General features: G+C 36.6%; 2 protein-coding genes across 3 annotated transcripts in view; one reads left to right on the forward strand and one right to left on the reverse strand.

Moving 5' to 3' along the window:
* LOC149076072 (sperm-specific sodium:proton exchanger-like) overlaps positions 1-4824 on the reverse strand; it is a 118215-nt gene extending 113391 nt beyond the window's left edge. The window contains exons 1-3 of the mRNA XM_089243598.1: positions 4748-4824; positions 2847-2985; positions 1042-1296 (exon numbers count right to left, since the gene is read on the reverse strand). Coding sequence (XP_089099724.1) covers positions 1042-1296; positions 2847-2952 — 361 coding nt within the window. The 5' untranslated portion in view covers positions 2953-2985; positions 4748-4824. The remainder of the gene's footprint in view (positions 1-1041; positions 1297-2846; positions 2986-4747) is intronic.
* Positions 4825-9861: 5037 nt separating this feature from the next.
* Positions 9862-19018, forward strand: LOC149076074 (RRP15-like protein). 2 transcript variants are annotated; one of them, XM_089243600.1, is made up of 5 exons: positions 9862-10129; positions 12917-13243; positions 16964-17049; positions 17177-17333; positions 18843-19018. In XM_089243600.1, the coding sequence occupies exons 1-5, from the start codon at positions 10043-10045 to the stop codon at positions 18936-18938; spliced, it is 753 nt and encodes a 250-aa protein (XP_089099726.1). In that variant the 5' UTR covers positions 9862-10042; the 3' UTR covers positions 18939-19018. The 2 variants fall into 2 exon arrangements, with proteins under 2 accessions (XP_089099726.1, XP_089099727.1); XM_089243601.1 differs by having other exon boundaries at positions 10001-10271.
* Positions 19019-20593: the final 1575 nt, after the last annotated feature.

A 20593-nucleotide genomic window follows, 5' to 3' on the forward strand; every position in this document is an offset into this window, starting at 1 on the left:
TTTATGCTATTATGTGTGAATAGACTAAATAAGTTGCATTAATGAATCTATTTTTCTTAAATTTTGATCTCTAAAATCACACCTTGTCCTACATGTGAGATTTTCCTAGACACAAGTAAATATAGGATGTATACATTATGTGTGCATTAGAGATGGGACGAATATTCAGCTGCTATCTGGTATTCAACCCATTCAGTCATTTTGCTGAATATTTGGTTTGGATGAATAATGCTTAGCTATTTGGTCGAATATCTGTAAATCCATGCACAACGAACTAATTTTAAAAAATTATATTAATTCAAATTTTCTGATTATATTTTATTGTGTGGTGTATATCCCTTTCTGTAAGAGGGGCCATGTCAGGATGAATTTGTAGGATAAATCCTACTGCAATAAGGTGGAAGTGGGCATGAATTACACAAGTTCATCAACTGCAGGATGTACCTAGACAAGAAACGTAATTAAGCTACTGAAAGAGACAAAGAACATTTAAAGAGGAAAAATAAGATAAGTCGTAAATTTTACAATGCATTACTAATTGGGAGTAAATAATGGTATGAATTTCTTGATAAGATGTAAAATTGTGACAAATGTTGAAAAAGATGATTTCTTTAAGTAATATTAAAATATAATACAGCAGAACGTGATTAATTTAAACTTGTGATGGTCAAGACCAGCTATATCTGTAAATATAGGTGGCAGAACCAAGATTCGCTCTGGTGGCAGTAGTTTACAAGAGTTGTTCAAATAAGGAAGCTGTTGTCATGGCGTCCCTGCCGTTCTGTTGTATTGTAGGCACTGTTATCTCTCTGATGTAATTTGTGTTTTCCATAAATAAATTACGTTCCAACATGAAAGATGACATTTTTTCAACTTGATGGGAATTGTCAGCATTCAGCCTGAACGTATCTCCAATCAGCAAGTGAAACTTCCATCACAAATGTTTGTTTTCATTATCCTCTGGGGAATATACACTTTATTCAATTGCAACATAAATTCACAATGATCTTAATATGTACAAACAAAAAGGTTTTCACTTACCTAAGCCGGGTATAGCAAGAACCAAGCACTGCCAGTATGAATTCAAGAATATATGAGAATCCATGGTAAATGCAGTCTGGAAGATAAGGGCGACAGCAAGAAAATGCATAACTCCTACCAAATCCAATTTATCCAAATCACCAAACGCACTATGCTCCATTAAAGCATGTTTGAATAACCTAAATAGCATTCCAGCACAAAACACCACAATATTATATGGCAGAGGAATTCTTTTTGCAATGGATTTGCCTAAAACTGAAGGGGGGGGGGGGGCAAAACAATTTAATCTTCATCGTGTAAACAAACAAGTATAGATTCAAGGCAAAAATGTTCTAAAACAGCATTTCTTAACCTGTGATCTGCAAAGATGTAACTAGTGATCCAGTCAGATTTTGGAAATTCACTAATTGAAATAAGATTTTTTCGGTAAAAATTTTTTTTTGATTTAACAATAAATTGGAGATCTCGCTAGCATTTCTCAAAATGTGTTGGAATAGAACATATGTTATATTCCAACATATACAAAATGGAGGGGGGGGGGAAACTTTAGCAAAATGCTGCAATGCTAATGATTTATAGTTGGATGTCTTCTGGTTTCGTACCTCCTGTATGCATTTTTGCTAAAGTGGCTACTATTTCTTTCGCATTTTGCAAAAAATATGACTGTTGCTTAAACCCTGATTCATCACAAAGAGATCATCAAATTTCTTGCCAATTGCTTGTAAGCGAAACGTTACATTTTGTTTGAAACTTGGTGATTCCTGAGTAGAAATAATCCACAAGATTCAACAGGCCTCTGGAGACAGAAAAACGGATATCAACCAGTTAAAGGAGTGGTAAAACAGCTTCAAAGATGATGAAAAGTGAAGCATGTTCTCGTAAGTCTTCAACATACAGAAATGAGATCATCATTGACTAAGTGAGGATTCTGATGATGCAAGATCATCAAATCATGATCAGAAAATTTACAGACAAGGCCAGCATCGCATTGAATCCATTCATTCAATTTTGATTAATGATTTGGGCTTCCAAAGAATCTCAGCAAAGTTTGTGCCAAAGCTGCTAACAATCGAGCAGAAGCAACTCCATTTGGAGATCGCACAGGACATGCTAAAGTATGCACTACACAGCACAACCATCACAAAGGATTACTAACACAAGGTTCTGCATCATGATTGACAGCTCCATCTGAATTAATGCAGTAGCATTGTTCAGTTTTTTGGGCCATTTCGTCAAAAATAAAATGTGACACAGCACACATACGTGCACCAAACCACACCTCTCTAGCTTCATTGGTTTATGTATGAAACGTAGGTTATGTTTAAAACCCCCAAAAAAATTTTTATGAAAACTTATTTTACAATTGAATCAGCAAGAAGAAGAAACACACAGTACTCATTGGAAATTCTTAATTCAAGATCGTTTTGTTTCGCGAAACTGGTATACTTTCCTTTTACCAATTTAAATTTAAGACATTCTTGAAACCAATGAAAGAGAAGGGTTATTCTCAATGTACTCTCTATGTTACACTCAATGAATAGATCTACATTTATCAAACAGATTCATAAAAAAAAGGGGGCAGGATTTGAACTTGCGTACTGTTCTTCATCTCAAAGATTCAATTTGATTTGTTTTAATTTACGACAATTTTTCCTTTTCTCCAACACAAACAATAATTCAGGAAAAGAAACAAATGCAAAAGAATCAGATTCATCACCAAATGCAGCCTCGTTAAAAATAATTGATATCAGGAACACTCAATATGTACATACTAAACATGGATAAGTTGTGCTCAGTGTACTTACTACCAACCATGATACATGGGAACACATAAAGCCAAACAATAATCCCTATCCCTTTGGGTGCACTCTGCACATGTTTTCCACAATCAACCATTGTGGCTTTTGTCATAACCACAGCTCACAAGTTTATTCGCTTCAAAACCTGGAATATCAAACATTTATTAACACAACTATATTATTCTTACATAAATCAGAACTTGAAAAATGAAAAAAAAACAAAAAAAATTAGATGCAAGCCAAGTAAAATATTAAATATTACAAAAAAATTGAGATTTTGTGCATTTCTAAACCCTTTAAGACAGGAAAAATTTTAAAACACGAATGTTTGTTAAGTTTTTCACCCGCATAATCGATCGAGCTTGGTCTTAAAGGGTTAACACAGAAAGAGGAGCTTAAAGGGGTCTTCAACCTGTGGCAAAATAAATCGTTGAAGATAGAGCTCTGACTACTGGAATCTGTATTGCTGTATTTAGAACTGTAAGGTACTTTCGAGACTCAATAGCAATACTGTGCATTTGATACATTAAAAAGCCCTTCATAATGTTTTGGGAGACCCTGATCCAAAACAGTTCTTGAGACCCACAGTTCTGATTTCATACAGGCTACATATTTCGAGATGCCAAATTCAGTATCCAAAAGCTAAGCATAATTCTAGAATTTACAGAAATGCTAAAAACACCTTAATGAAATTTTAGAATTATTGAAAAAAATTTTAGAATTTTTATGAAAATTTATAATTAATTCAAATACAACGCCACAACAGGCAAAATGCCCAAAGAGGTGACTGAGAAAACATAGTTACAGAATCACTAATAAAAATCAGGATCAGAAAAATCAGAATTATTGAGAACAATTTTGGAATTGTCAAGGATTTCAGAATTGCTAAAAGTGCATGATTCATGAAAAAAATTAAGAATTTCTGGAAGAAATATTTTCATAATTAATGAAAATTTAAAATGAATGAAAAAATAATTTCAGAATTATCAGGACAAGTTTCAGAGATTTCTGGATTTATTTCTTTCATTAAATTCGAATTTTTATTTACTTTGAAATAACTTCTTTTCGTTAATTAATTAACGAGTAAATAAGTGTTCAATAAATTTGGAGAACCCGGTTTATATTAACTGAGAATACCAAGTCATGACCTGATGGGCCGCAGGCTTCATGGATAATTCAATTCGGCCCACAATGTCTGAAAGGTCCACAATGGTAAAAGCCTTCAAGGGAATGGCTGATAGGGCTCTAGTTGGGCAGAGGCGGATTTAACACCGAGCATGCACCGACTTGGCACGAAAGGCCAGCAAAACCCCCAAACTACACTTTTTTTTTCAAATTTTATATTTAAATTATTTTTAAATATTTTTTTTCTGCACCCTGGGCCTCTACCGAGTTTTTTTTGGGGGCCTCCTAAAAACTATCATTTTTTTTGTTATAAAATTAACTTCAAAGGGGCCAGATGCAGGACGTGTGGGGGGGGGGGGGGGTCATGGCTTTACCCCCCCCCCCCCCCCCTCATAGTTTATTATTGGTGGCATTGGAGGAAACACTAAAAAAACTTTTTTCATACTAAAAAAATTCAATTTTCAGGGGGGACAACAAAAAATCTGTGGCCCAGGGCCCAACAAAGATCCCAGCCTAAAGGGGGCCCTGCTGCAGGATGTGGAGGCATTAGTTAGTAGGCTCAAGTGGCCCGAGGCTTTATGTTTGAGACTCAAGTAAAGAAAATGTTTCTACAACAAACTTGTATAAACCATATTTGATAGGAAACATAAAAAAAAAATCATATTGGGGGAAGCATTTCTCGGAATTTCACTTCTTTTGTTATCTTTTAAACAATAAAAACCTTCCTAATATAGACATATAGAAATAGAATTAGAAAGAACCAAATACAGAAAAGCACAGACACTTTTTCTTCTTTAAAAAGTCAATCAAGCTTCGAAAAATCACCGAAGACCGAATTTCACGTGAATTAATACCTTCCCTTCAAAAGCTTAACTGTATTACATTCGAAACTATTGTAGGGACGGCTCTGACTGAAGCGCAGCGTTGCCAGATCCTTAAAAAATTTCTAGCTAACGCCATTCTCCAAAAACGGGGCTAACCTTAGAGGAGGCATATAGTTATTTATATTTATATAAATTATAATATATATAAATATATTATATATTATAATTTATATAAATATATTATATATTATAATTTATATAAATATATTATATATTATAATTTATATAAATATTATATAAATTCTCTATATATTTCTCTTATATTTCTTCTCGATGGGGCTAACGAGAAAGATCTTTCTCGTCAGCCCAACCAAAAAGTAGCCGAAAATATTGACCTTGTGCTGCCATCTAAGAAACAACATATGAACTATAACGTCGGAATGCAATCTAGCCCAAGACGGCCGCAATTAGATGCTTGGCCACCCGGGGCAAGCGCTCATTTTGACGCCCACTCTGATATTGAAAGAGAGGTTTCAGAATGAAATTTGCGCTCCCTCGGGTCCAGCACCCTGGGCATGAAAAGAGTTTACATTCTTGACCTCTATTACCTTGATGTAATGGTTCCCAAAGTGTTGGTCACGACCCCCTTGGGGGAGGGGACCAAAGCGGCTCAATCTTTATAGAGCTTTGGAGGGGACCCTACCGCTGCCACAGTGGTGTGTTGACTGAAGTTGATTTTCTGTGGTTCCCAACTTCGAGGTGTGAATGCGAACAGATCTCCCCGTTAGAAAGTCTCGCCATAGAGGAGGACTGTTTCGCTAGAAGCAGTGTACAAACATTTAAACATAATTTTCCACTAACAATTTGCAATATAGACCGCAGTACTGAAAATTCACGCATGGCTAGGGTTACCAGGTTCGAAAACTGGGAAAGGGGGACGCCTGCACGAGCACCCTCAGTTACGCCCCTTGTTCCGATTTTGACAATGGATGGCATCACTATTCCGACCAAAATAAGCAATAATTTTTCTTACCTCTAAAATAGAACCACTAAAAAAAGCAGAAGCAGAAAAAATTCTGGGAATTTGGACGGCTTTTGGTGAATACGTGTGGGGAAAAAAACACAAAAACACTCATATCAATGAAGAAATATATGTTTTGAAGTGGGGGGGGGGGGGATTTACGTAGAAAAAAAAGAAAAATAATTCCGGAAACGTGAAAGGAGGACAAAACGGCAAATTTGCAGAAACGTAGGAGGACGCTTGAAACGGCATCGAAAAGGACGACCTGTCCCGCTAAAGGAGGACGGTTGGTAACTTTACACATATACCACCACATACATCGGGTTACTAATGGTCCTCCTTTGTTGATGTGATTTCAGGCATTCTCCTACGTTCCGGAAAATTTGCCTTTTTGTCTTCCTTTTCTGGTTTCCGGAATTATTATTTTTTTTTATGGGAAATTTTTTTTTTCCCACTTTGAAACTTATGTTTCTTCATTGATATTATATCAAAATTACTCATATATCAATGATATATGAGTAATTTTGTGGGTTTTTTTTCCCCACAATGTATTCACCATTAGCCGTCGAAATTCAGAGTTTTTTCTGTTTCTGCTTTTTTTTAGCAGTTCTGTTTTAGAGTTGGAAAAAATTAGTGTTGCGGCCGGTTTTATTAATTGAAAGAAATTGCATTTTTTTTTCCATTTCTATTTTTTATTTCCATTTCTCCTCTACGGGTTTTATTGGTTGGGTTAGTAGTGCCATCTACACTGAAGAGCTAAAAAAACTGGTTCACCTGCCTAATATCGTGTAGGGCCCCCGCGAGCCCGCAGAAGTGTCGCAACACGACGTGGCATGGACTCGACTAATGTCTGAAGTAGTGCTGGAGGTAATTGACACCATGAATCCTGCAGGGCTGTCCATAAATCCGTAGGAGTAAGAGGGGATGGAGATCTCTTCTGAACAGCGCGTTGCAAGGCATCCCAGATATGTTCAATAATGTTCATGTCTGGGGATTTAGGTGGCCAGCGGAAGTGTCTAAAGTCAGAAAAGTGTTCCTGGAGCCACTTTGTAGCAATTCTGGACGCGTGGGGTGTCGCATTGTCCTGCTGAAATTGTCCAAGTCCGTCGGAATGCACAATGGACATGAATGGGTGCAGGTGATCAGACAGGATGCTTACGTACCTGTCACCTGTCAGAGTCGTACCTAGACATATCAGGGGTCCCATATCACGCCAACTGCACACGCCCCATACCATCACAGAGCCTCCACCAGCTTGAACAGTCCCCTGTTGTCATGTAGGGCCCATGGATTCATGAGAAAAATATTATTCAATCAAGCATCACAAATGTGCTTTTGCGCACGTCTCTCTATGGGGGGGGGGGGGAATACAATAATTTAATAAATTAATATTTATTCTGAATCGAAAGACAAAATTTATTTATTGAAAATCAGAATCGCTCACCTCATTTCCTAGTTTCTAAAATCTTGATTCTCCGCGTTATGTTGCTTACATGTTGTTAGGTTGCATAGCATAAAAAAGATAAGTTTTTCCTACCTTTTTATTTCTACGTTGCAACGAAACGTTCTAGCGAAGTAACAGTCCTGAGTTCATACGTTTGTGTAGCTCAAACGGTAGTAGCTCAAAATTTCTCTGGGAGAAATTCCTAGTGTTCCCCAAACTCAATGTGCCCATCTAAAGGATGACCTTGCGTACGCCTCGTGTTCTTGTGACCAGGGCGCAGGGTATTGTAATGTGGTAGGTCTTCTCATGGTGCACCCACGAATGAATGATAGCACATATCGCATCAAATCCGTCTGAAAAATTTGTTTTTGGTGAAGTGCTGTTGTGCACTCTTCAAAAACATTCACAAACATTCCACCTTCGCTATTGCGATTCCACCACACATTCTACTACGGAAAGTTCTTGTTTAATAGGCGTTTTATATCAGTTGTTCTCAACCTTTTTTTTGCCCATGACCCCCTTTCAATGATTTCTCATTTCTGTGGCCCCCCTTGCGACCATGATTAATGTCTTCCCCTTCCGTTTTCCCGTTAGAAGATAGTTATTTAAATATTGTTTGCAGTATAAATATTTTTGAATTTAATTAAATTAATTTTTAATTTATGAAAATATGGGAAAAGCAAAATAAACGTTATACAATACAGTAAAAAAATGGATTAAACTATGGAACTATAGGGAAGCATGGGGAACAACTGCCCCGGGCGGAAAACTTTAGGAGGTGGCAGTTTTCTGTCGGGACAAAGAACACCGTTACGAAATTATCGAATTTTAAAGTTGTGATGCGGCAAAATAATGTAGCTGAGACTATTCAGCCCCATCCACCAATAACTTCTGTGGGAGTGCCCCGATAATTAATGAATATAAAATGTAACGCAACGTTCGCCTGCCCCACCCACAGAGTACAGGCTCGAGTCCTATATATACGGGACGATTGACTACTTTCAATCCCCTCAATGTTTTCTTCATGTTGGTGCCTCTAACAGACAAAACATTTTTCAAAGTTTTTCTGCTATAATTCTCTTTTTTCTTGATTGAGCACCCAAGCTGCCCCCGCCCAGCATAGAACCTTTCGCTAACTATTAATATAATGACGTTTTTTACATAAAGAATTTTAGATATCAGTGGTTCTCAAAGTGTGCGTCGCAGCTCCTAGGGCTGTCGCTGTGAGTTTGCAACATTAATCTGTGTCAGTTCCGTGCTCTAAATTTCTTTTTCTGAACTGTTCTAGAAGGCAGTGAAGAAACTATGGCTGGAACAAAGAGGGTTGACAAATCTTCGAGAACCACTTGATACTGTATAAATAGAATTATACTTAATATTGCTTACCTAGATGCTTCAAAAAGAAGGTCCAAGCACGCAGAAAAAGTTTTATTTTGATGAACAGTTTAAAGAAAATGAACGCCATAATGGCCAAGCTGCTCTGTCAAGATCATATAAGCAAATTACCCCATATATTTGTTGGTATCAATCACAAACAACGAGACAAATTTTTATACAAAAATCCTGCATTCTCTTGGGGCATTTAAATGGTCCACATGTGTCTGGATCGCCCCATCAATGCGAAGTTTCATTTATTGTAAAACACGCTTTTACCCTGAGGCAAAGGAGGGACACTTGCCCAGATACAAACGAGAAAATAAAAGAGGATGTGTGCTCCTTCTTTCTCTACAAAAATACTCTTCCTAGGTGCTTGACATTGCAAATAATTACTGGTCACGTTGTATAGATAAAACAAGGAAAGCAATCAGTAAAAGGTTTCCGTTTAACTGTGGGTACTCAAGCAGCCACAGCACCCCCGGGTTCCAATACCCCCGCTAAAACATTTGGTGTCTGGACACCCTCCATCCCTTAGGCAAAAACCTGGAATCTTTGACACAAGTGAGAGAGAGTCTTGTGAGAAAGAAAGGTGAGCCCTCCTTTCTTTCCTAAAGGATATATCAATTTGTTTTGAAACCAGAGGCTTCAGCAAGATTCAAGACGCATTATGAGGGAAATAGGCAGTTTTTCTTTCCAATTTTTTTTTTTTTATGTTCGATATTTGCGAAAAAAATGAGATATCTATATATGAGATTTTTATTTCTCAAATCAATTCTGTGGGTGCTCCGAACCGTGCTACGATTATACGAATTACTATTGCCTCCCCCAGCGTCAACGGTGGAGTTGACAGATCTGATGTTTTTTGTGTATATGAATTGACATCATCATCATCGTGCCCCCTTCCCAGCAATAATGACGGTACCCCCCCCCAGACTTCCAAGTCTAACGCCGCCTGTGGTTCCCCCATGCCCCCCGTATCTCCGCCCATGCTGGCTACTCTGACTCCCTAGTGAGTTCTGCTTTCCCCCATCACCTCTTTCTGATAATCTTTGATTTCTTTTCTTTTTGGTGCTTATTTCAGTGATTTCAGCAGTAGGTGACAATTTTGTTCACGTTGGCATCATTTCTGAAGACAATTATAGCAATGTCCCGTATTTGTAACTTCACATGTTCCTCAAAGCAATATGGTCAGTAGATTCGTGATATGCATTTTGCGTAGAGTAGCAGCAGCAACGTCATTATTCACGTGAATAAAAACAGTCAATCAAATTCAATGCAAAATATGTGACAGCCAAGATTTGAGGCTCTTTTTTTTTTAATACAGTGGTTGTTAGTTGTAAAATTTTTTTAGAAATTCTACTTTGATTAATTGTAATTTTGGCAACACTGCTCACATCAGTTTCGGCCGTCCATGTTATTAAAGCAAAAGTCGTCTATTTCAAAAGGCTGTATGCTTCGAGCGATAACTGAACAATGTGGATGTGAAGCAAAAAAAAAAGTAGGTAAAATAAAAAACGAAAAAGATTAGTTCATAAAACATTCAAAAATTTTGATTATAATCTTTATTTGTTGAGAGAGATCTGTGGCATCACTTCATATAGTTTAATTTAGAGCACGTGCACGAGTGGACATTTTGTAATGTAAGTATTCAGTTTCGAAGAAGTTCTTAGGTCCGACCAGATTTCAAATTCGAATTTATGTTGTCAAATCTCAATACAGCGATATTCTGAGGACCAAAAAAGAAAGTTTTATATATCGAGAGGCAACATTTTATCATTATGACGTGCCAAATTCTTGCCGTTGTTGTCACATCTCTGCCAAATTGGCGTTGCTAGCACCTCAAACTGCACTTTTTTGGATTTGATTGCCACCAAACAAAAAAAAACAAAAAACAGCAGTCTCGAGTCTGGTGTCCCGGGCGCTGCATCAGAAAGTATGCAAATTTCACACTTTAACCTCTTCAACATTGCTAGGGGGTGACAACATGCGTGCTTGCCCTGGCTGACCAAGCATCTGGTTGCAGCTGTACATATATAAATATATAGTGATTCAAAACTCAACGTACAAACTTTTAGGGGAGGTTGAAAACATGAAAACAAAACAGAAGCACATTGGAATGTATGATTGGAAATCCCAACCTGATCAGCTGGAGGTTAAATGAAAATGTAGAAATGACAAGTCAATAACGGGTGGAAAAACTTTATTTGGAAATACTTTACATGAGGACAGCACATGTAAATGTTAAGTTTTGAGAGCAGGCTGTTGACCCTGACACCGACCTCCAAGCAGCTACAAACGGGCCGAAATGCAGGGTATTTTTGATAGGCTTTGACAATCAGTGTATCGTTGTTGTGAAGCATGCATAACTGTGGGGGTAAGAACTTTGAGCACTTGTTGTGAAATGTAACTTGTGCACATACTGTCCTCATGTAAAGTATCGCTAAATAAAGAATTTTTTCATGAATTATTGTTTTGCCATTTCTGCATCATAATTTATCTTCCAGCTGATCAGGTTAGGGTTTCTGCTCATACATTCCTATGCAATTCTGTTTCGTTGTTTTTAACTCTTCAAAGGTTTGTAAGTTGAGTTTTGAATTACCTGTATGATTAGTTAATTAACCTGTCGAATGTTAAAACATTTCTTCAACAAGAAAAATTTCTTCTTGCTCTTTTCAGTGATGCATATTTTGTTTGGTTAATTTTTCCACGAGGTGTGTTCAACACCAACATGGCAACTTTTTTTTTGTGTCAAGCAAATTTTTTGATAGCTGACAAACACGTGCAACTACACAAAAAATATAACTTATTGCTTTAATCAATCTAATATGTGGTAAAAGTGATTCAATCAAAATATGCAGGAACAGCAAAAAGTATAATCACTGTTGACAATGTGTTAGGGATTTTTTCTGTGGCAAGAAAACAGTCTGAAAGCATGATGAGAAGTCGTAAAGAGTGAAACAAAGTTATGCTTTCAGACGTATTTCTTGCTGAAGAAAAAAAATCACTGACCCCCCTCCCTTGTCAGCAAAATTATGTTAGTTCTGCCGCCTATCTCCTAATGCATACTGGGATCAGAGACGTGTGGGGGGACCCCCTTATGCCCCTTCCCAGATGATAAAAAATTTATTTTGGCAGATTGGGATTGCTCTTCGAGAATGTACAAAGAGCGGAAAGGTAGGCGAAAGTAGAAATATCAATCGCCATGCACACCCTCTGTGAACCACACACCCCTCCATTTGAAGAGCATGTAGCCGCTTATATACGGGAGTTAGCAAATCAAGGACAACATACGTAATGCATTGAGTGGACATGACACCATTTAACTGCCACCTATAAGTGAGACAGGATATGGGGGGGGGGCATCTCTTGAGATCTGAGTGGTCTACTAGAGAAAGGAAGTCTTTTGAGGACTTATCAATGGGGGAGGGGGGAAATGTTAGTTCAGGTTTTAAATTTTACAGTTAAATCATGTTTTATCCCCCCTCACAAAAATCTTAGTTACGGCCCTGGTGCTGAAGATTACATAAACGACAATGCTCAAACTGTATCTGACGTGGCAGATATTGACACCCTCACTGGAAATTTTAGAGAAAGTAAAAAAAAAACTTGAATTTTATCAATTCAGAAAAGGAACAGTGTGGGTCAAAGTTTTATACGGATGCTGTGAAAACCCAATTTTACACATTATGTCAATTGAACCTTTATTAAGAGGAAGCCTGTGTTCAACAGAAAAACAAAAGTCTTAGTCTCTTGTGTGATTCCGTTGAAGACAAGTTTTACTGTATTAAAAAAAATTTCTTTTGGTCGGCTTCAGAGGGGGCACAAACGCCTTATGTTTCCCCCTTCCCTGGGTACGTCTGTGTCTAAATGGTTTGTTAATTTTTGTCTGTAGTATTTATTATTCCCATTCATAAATGAAAATGAGATCTAAAGATCATTGGATTTTTCATCCCAAAATATAATGAGAAATTGAATTTTCTGGATGTTTTGCCAAAACGAATATTTGTAAAGAAAAGTGATTTGTCTTCTCTAGGAATCGAGCCCAGGTTCCCTTGCATACTGGGCAAGTTTGCCCAGTATACAAATCACTTTTATTTCCAAATGTTCGTTTCGGCATAACATCCTGAGAATTCAATTTCTTAGTAAAGTGGGATCTGTTTAACACAACAGGAAATAAGATCACAATTTCTTACATCTTTGTCAAGCTTTTTTCCTGTGTAAAACAACTGAAAATATTTATTTTTGTACATCTTTAAATTTGTGTAATTTTTAATTTTTATTGCAGATGAGTGACGTGGAATTTGACGTGTTTGGTGGAGAATCTCTCTCAGAAAATGGGCAAAGCGATGATTCGAATGCAGGCATCGACGGAGAGTCACTCGAATGCCATCAAAAGTTTGTTTCGGTAGTGCAAAGAATCCTTGCAACATCGGATAAAAAAACGAAAGATTCCTCGAGAGATAGGAAGAATATTAGAATTTCAGGTTCAAAAAAACGGAAAGCTGAACTGGAAATAGTTGATATCCATGGTAAAACTGTTCCTGGTAATGATCAGATCAAGAAAGATGATGACGAAAAACCGAAATTGAAATTTTCAGAAAGAAAACAGACGGTTTGTTTATTTATTATCACTGTAAACAAAGTGTTGTTACTTTTATTCTCTTCTGAAATGAGTATTATCTCGTAAAGTCAGACTTTTATAAATTTTATCATTTATAATGTCACCTCACTTATAATGTAAATTTTCAAAACTCCTAAAGCTTTATAAGCAAATCAAGCGTAATCATTATCAAGTCATCTTTTTCCTCAAGTCATTTTTTCAGACTCTTTGGTGACATAATACCATGCTATAACCAGGGCTTGAAAAATTTGAAAAGAATCTAATTGCCAACCTAATATTTTTAGGTGCCAAGTGTATTTTTTTTCCACAGCTGGTAATAACACATGGGAAAGCGTAGGTACTAATACCAATATTTTTTGTCGCCATGGCAATGGCAACCTAGCACTTGGGGTTTGTCAAGCCTTGCTATAGCTTCTATAAAGTTTTTTTTTCAACTAAAAGACCTGGAAATCAGATTTTCACGACATGCGATTATTCAGGACTATGTGCCGGGAAGGGCAACTTATTGTGTAGGTTTGTTGTATCTTCCTGTTATCCACATGCCTGGGAGAAATAAAATTACTAACATAGTTGATAACGTCTCAACGAGAGTTATTGAACATACACTGATGGATTCAGGGTAACCGAAACTGGGGCTGGAGCAATCTTCCACATCTCTGGAGTGGATCATGACTACGATAAGATACATTTGTATCTTGGCAAAACGCAACTACAGTCTTCCAAGCTGAAGTACTTTCAATAGCCACACTGGCTGAAAGCCTGATTTCTAAAGGGTATCATGGCAAACAAATTGTTATCTTCTCGGATAACCAAGCAGCATTAAAGGCTCTTGACAACTTCCAACTGTGTGTCAAATACTGCACTGATATGCTGAATAAATTGGTAGTATTTAGCGACAACACCAACCTTTACTGGGTTCCTGGACATGAAAATTTACAGGAATATTAGCCGCAGACCAGATAGCCAAAGAGGCAGCGAACCTGAAGCTATCTGGACCTGAATCTTTCTATCCTGTCTCCATGTCAACCATAAAAGGAGATGTTAAACAATGGTTAGAAAATAAACATTTTCGGCAATGGAACTTAAGGCAAGACAAGCCAAGCTGGCCTTGGGAACCCAACTGAACATTGCCAATAAACTTATTGCACTGAATAGAAAACAGATTCTACAGGTTATACAGATTATCACACTGGTCATGCTAACCTAGTTAACCATGCTAAACACCTACATAACTGTGGCTATGCAGATTCGCCTCTTTGTCCTGTGTGTGGAGAAGAAAGATGAAACTCCACTTCATTATGTGGGATGATGCCCGGCCTTCTGAATTTTGAGAAGGAACTACTTTAGTGATCATCAGGGACACTAAATTATGTAGTAAATGCAACCAGCATTCACAACTTTGTAAATTTTCTCAATTATACCAAACACTTGAACTCATGAGGAGTATCAATTTTCTGCTCTGATTCATACTCTCATGAGTTATTTTCAATAACCCCCATGTTGAGTTTTGGCCATATCCTTAGGAGATCTCCTCTACTCCTTTTTCTTTTAAAAGAGTACCGCAGATAGGAGCAACCTCTTCAATTATTTTAATAGGGCCCATATCGGTTTGTAGTTATACCATAATCCCACTTAATGGGCTCAACAATGTGGTAATGGACACCATACCTCACATTCCCTATGCTGGTTGCAAAACTTTTGGAAATTCACAATGATATTTCTTCACAAACCTAAATGACCCACAATTCATGTTACACTTCTTAGTGCTAGAGTAATGGGCAAAATTGCCTAAGCTTTTCCTACATGGGACACCAAAGATGATGTATCTTCCTGTATTTTATGAGACAGACCATTTTTCCCCCACATTATTGTGCTCTTCAGAGGAAGCCTTTTCTTTTCTTTTTTTGCGAATCCATACAATGTCCTGACTGATTTTTGAGCTTTCCTTGGTAAACACAGTATCTGATGTTTCCCAAAGATAATTTAAAATGTGGTCCCTGATGCTGATTTGCGTGATCAGAGATAAAAGGTACTAGGTTGGTCCCAAAGCAGAATATGTCCAAAACTGTGACGTATGTTGCAGAACAATCTTGGGAAGAATGTTAAGAAAATAACTCTTCTGTGAAGAAAATACATTATGGTAATTTTTGCCACAGAACATTTTCAGTCAGCTGAGAGCTTGTTGCAGAACAATGGAAAACTACCTGCTTTGAGTCTGGTTGGCTATTGGTACGCTTCTTAAAATTGGCATGATTCAAAATGCTTTTGTTATAACTGATAGCTTGGCGTTCCTATTCCTTTTTGTTATTTGAGATAAAATTTGTTTTTGCTATTTTTTTTTCTCTTGAGTTAAGATTTTGTTGTTTCATATTGTTAAAAACAGTTTTACTGAATGATGAAATTGAACAGAGATTGTCAATTATATCAGTCGGTTGTAAACTGTACACGCTAGCAGTAAGGGACCATTCAAGTATTACGTAAGCAGATTTTCAGCCATTTTTGACCCCCCCCCCCTCTCAGCAAAATTTCGTCAGCAGCCTAGAATATTTCATAGCTTCAAAAAGGGGTGGTTGATGATGTAAGCAACCTTCAACCCCCCGCCCCCTTGTCATCAAAAGTCAGCAAATCCGAAACACCCCCCCCCCCTAGATGCTGACATAATACTTGAATGACCCCTAATGTTTGTTAATATCTAAACAGCTTTGACCATAAAAACACTCCCACATAAGACTTGGATAGTGTTTTGTCATTGCCGATGGATTACCTCTGTCCAATAATCGACTGATAAATGAAGGAGAGTAAACTTTTTTTTATAAAACCAAAACAATGATGTTGGTCCAAAATCTAGAATGCATGTAATATTGTAATCACATTGCAATTTTTATTGTATTTGGTTGTGAATTTGAAAGTGAGCAAAAATTGGCAATATTTAACCAAAATTTGGGGATATATTTGGTGAAAGTATGTTTTTCGTCTCACTGAAATTTGGTTACTCTTCATTTAAAAAATACCAAATACTAATATTTAATTTGAAGAGGAGTTCTTGGTGCAAAAAGCCATTGTTGGTACGAGTTCCTTCTCTCAATAGTCCCGTTTATTACATGAAGGAATAAAAAAGCTAGTACCTTTCACTTTGCAATAGAGAAAAATTGCAAAGGATTACAGAAAAGAGGCATGAAACCACAAAAATCCATTAAAGAAGACTAAATTTCTTTTCTCTCTTACGAGAGAGAAAGTTGCCAAGCAGATTTATATTTGCCAAACCATCTCCCATTCGACCCCGATCTTACACACGTAAATGAAGATGTTTCCCCAACACCAGAGCTGTGGGCATCATCAGTTGCTGTAGCCCGGTACTAAATCTGATTTTTTTTCTTTTCAAAATCCAAGACTTTCCAACTGCTGACTGACCAATGTTCCCAGCGTGTGCTCACATGTTTTCTTCCTGTCAGGTGATGTTGTTCTGGTTGGTGAATATTAATTTTCCCAGTGAATAGCATCCTTGAACCAGAAGCAGCAAGCTATTCGATTTGTCTCTTTGACGGCCTCGGTATAGATAAGGTCCTGCTGTCTCACATCGCTTCCTTTTCCTGATCCACATTTAATGCATCAGCTTTTCCTTAGAAATTCTTTCGTTTATTCCATCTTGATGTACCATAAAATTATGTTTTTGGATTTTTAGTGACATCTAGGCCTATAAATTTTTTTTAGAAATACCTGAAAGATAATTTATGTAGAGTCAAGCCTGAGAATTGGGACAGAGAAAGGGAAAGGACTCTCACACGAATAGCCACTAAGTAAGCATGCATATCACTTTTCTCATCCCTAAAATTGTTGATTGTAATTAAATCATTCATAAGGGATTTGTTTCTCACATTTTTGTGTGAATTGATCCATCAGGGTAATTTTTAAATTTCATTTCAGAGGTGTCGTGCAGCTTTTCAATGCAGTTGAGCAACAGCAAAAGTCTAAAGGAAGCACGAAAAAAGCAAAGTCTACAACCAAAAAATCCATATCAATGGTCAAAGGATCTTTTATAGACAAGCTCAGGCGGAACATCAATCAGGAAGTGGAAAAAGAAGTAATTTTTCAATTTAATAGGTTTTTTTTTGTTATACTCAGTAACTACTGCAAAATAAGCTGCACCTCAGAAAATATTGGAAAGAAAAATTTCCAGAATTTAAGTAATTCCTAATTTTTTTTTTTAAAATCATCTCTCCTTTAAATGAGCAATCTCTTGATGTTGGAGATATTCGCCACATAGGTGCATGCATGTCATTATCACGATTTTATTTTCTAATCTGGTGCATTTTTCCTGCAACTGCTTATAATGTAACAAAATAAATAGTATATTTTATTCTGGCTAAATATTAATTCCGTTGAAAAGCTGATTTTTTTTTTTTCAATTTTCGATATAACGACCTCCCAACATAGCGTCCATTTTCCATGGAACAAGGAGGTCTCGTTATAACGAACATCGACTGTATGTCAAAGAAAGTTTACGGCTTACCTGTAAACCAACATTGAGGAACTAAAGACAAGCTTAAGTAATTAAACTGCAATCGATGTTTGCTTATACGAGGGGTTGATATTGAGTATCGTTTAAATGTAGCCCAATCTATATTGCCAGTTACAACAATTTTGTTGAGGTTCAAAATTAAAAATTAGTGATGGTGTGTGGCCAAAATGTTATCGGGTTAGCTTTGCAAGCTGAAGAGCCATGGTTTCATGTTTATGACTAATGGCACCAATTGGCATTTATTATTTTGCCAACCTAAAGATGCAGATTCAAACTACTAGTTTCTCAATTAAGTATTTTCATCCTGGCCTGTGAGAAAGACAGCTCCAGCGATGTAACTATGATTTGTGTGTGTGGGAACAAATATGATTTCGCTGCTCCCTCTACTGTTAATTTTAATAATTGCAGAAAAATGTGGAAAAAATGTTTTGATCTGTGCAACTCAAACTGAATAGAAGATTAGGTAGAATAATTTTCAGAGGAAAAATATTTTTTTCTGCATACGCATAACGTTTACAAATCAGTTTTCAGACTCATTTTACTGTGGGGTGGTTTATACACTTGAGAGGGCATTGAAAAGCGATCTCGCGGGAAATTTTGTCTTGAGTGGCCCCTGCTATAATGGTTCATTTAGGTTGCACAAAGTCCTGAAAGAACAAGCACAAACTAGTGCCAGGTTTTTATTTTCTCTAGTCAGCTGTACTTCTGGAATGCTTGAAAGTCCAGCCTCTTAAAAATATCACTATAGGATGAACGTTAATTCTCCGAGAGATTTTAAAGTCTTTTTAATTTCAGAAAATTCTTTAATAATCATGCGATAGATTTGTTTTCAATGAAGTCATTTGTGAGAAATAATATATTAGAAAATATCCAGATTCTCAGAAAAGTGGCATTTACTTACTGTGATTGTTGTTAAATAATGAATTTAATTTTTAGTAGCTAATATTGAAGTAATACATGACTAATTAGTCACAGCATGTACTGAAAATAATTAAATAAAAATCGAATGACTTTTTTTTTCTTCAAAGTAATGCTATTTGATCTGATGACACCCTTTTTTGTGTTTTGTAGGAAGTCAAGCAAACAGAAGAATCTAAAAGTTGGAATGTCTTAAAAGATGACTTTATGATGGGAGCAACGCTCAAAGATTGGGATAAAGATGAATAAATGAGAGAAGCGAGATAGTTCCGTATATATAATTCCATGTGTACAAATAATTCACTTCCAATAAACTGTGTCCAAAAACACTCCATTTAAATATGTATTGTCACTTTACCTGTCTAAAATGCAAAGTTTTGACATAATGAGTTAGAAAAGCATTTTTAATAGCTTCTTTCGACACAAATAATTGTCAATGGTTATGTAACATTTTTACTTGTTTTAAACATTGCTGTTTAACAGATTGAAATGACAGTTTATTTCAAATGTTATCTCCAAAGCTACAGAAACACTTGTCCTACTGTTTCAATAAGTGCTTTGGCTGAGATTGGAACCAATTTTGAACATCGTCCATGACTTTGCTGTCCGAGTAAAAACGGCCACCCTTTGATGCCTTTTCCAGTAGAAGTCACATGGCGATAGATCCAGGGTGTATGGTTGGTGTTCAAAACACTTTCCACCAAAACTTTGCCAACGTTTTAAGTGCAGCCATTATGTGGCAATGCCTTGTCATGCAGCAAAACAATTCCACAAGAGACAAGACAACAGGTTAGACCATTTGGCCTTTCTTGTTACACGCAAACGGTGCAGGGTATATCACGTATTATGGTTACGCAGAAAGCGTTGGCAGACAGTGTTGGAACACCCATTGTATAGCCTGGATCTATGGCCATGTGACTAATATTGTTAGCTCCGCTGAAAAAAAAACATTGAAGGTTTCCATTTTTTCAGTCAGCAAAGTCAAGGAAAATATTCAAAACTGGTTCTGAATCTCAGCCAAAGAACTATGAGCAGGGTTATCACTGCTTGGTGAAATGGTAGGACAAGGGCTTGTGTAGCTTTTGAGATTACATTTGCAATAAACTGTCATTTCATTCTGTGGCTACTGTTTTGTTTACATTTGACCCACTCTTTGTAAGCCAGTGTACCATACATGATTCTGGCACTGTTTATCACTTCAAATAGAATTTTCCACAAATAATTTTACAACAGCTTGTTTTATTGTTTTATACATATAATTAAAACAGTTACACAAAAAATTATAGCAGAATATTAAAGTCAATACTGGCAGCTCAGAACAATTTTTTTTCCTTCTCCGCTATAGGTATAGAAACTTATCAAAAATTTGTATAGTACAAAACGTTAGCTTGACTAACATATTTCCAAATCATCTCATCAAGGAAGAAAAAAAACTATTGATATGTGTTGAAATAAAAATGGGAAAAAAATTGCACCAATTCATCTCCAACCTGATCTAGTTTAACAAGTCTTACACACTATATCATTCTACACGTCACACCACAGATTGTCAAGGTTGTCTAGGGTAAAGTATTTGAGCAAGTAAAAAGGATACATTTTCGGTTATCCTAAATCCAGTAATGAATAGCCCCTGTAATAAAAATCTCAAACGCATCTATTTCTCTGAATAGCATTTTTTCTACTTCCAAAAGCATTTCTCGTTTAACATTTTTTTAAAAATAAAAATCCCATTGGAACACAGGGAAAGTTCTTGAGTAGTAAATCACCAATATAAAAACATTCTACGGGAAATTTTCTTTATATTGAAATCGTACTTGGATATTCATGTCTAAAATAAAAATCTTGGTACAGTAAAGGGCTGTATATCTGATAACCAACCATTCAGCACACTAAATTATGCTAGC

The sequence above is a fragment of the Pholcus phalangioides genome, unplaced genomic scaffold, assembly GCF_987345545.1.
Source record: "Pholcus phalangioides strain wild (caught in Gottingen) unplaced genomic scaffold, Ppha-v1.0 ptg000015l_1, whole genome shotgun sequence".
Lineage (NCBI taxonomy): Eukaryota > Metazoa > Arthropoda > Arachnida > Araneae > Pholcidae > Pholcus > Pholcus phalangioides.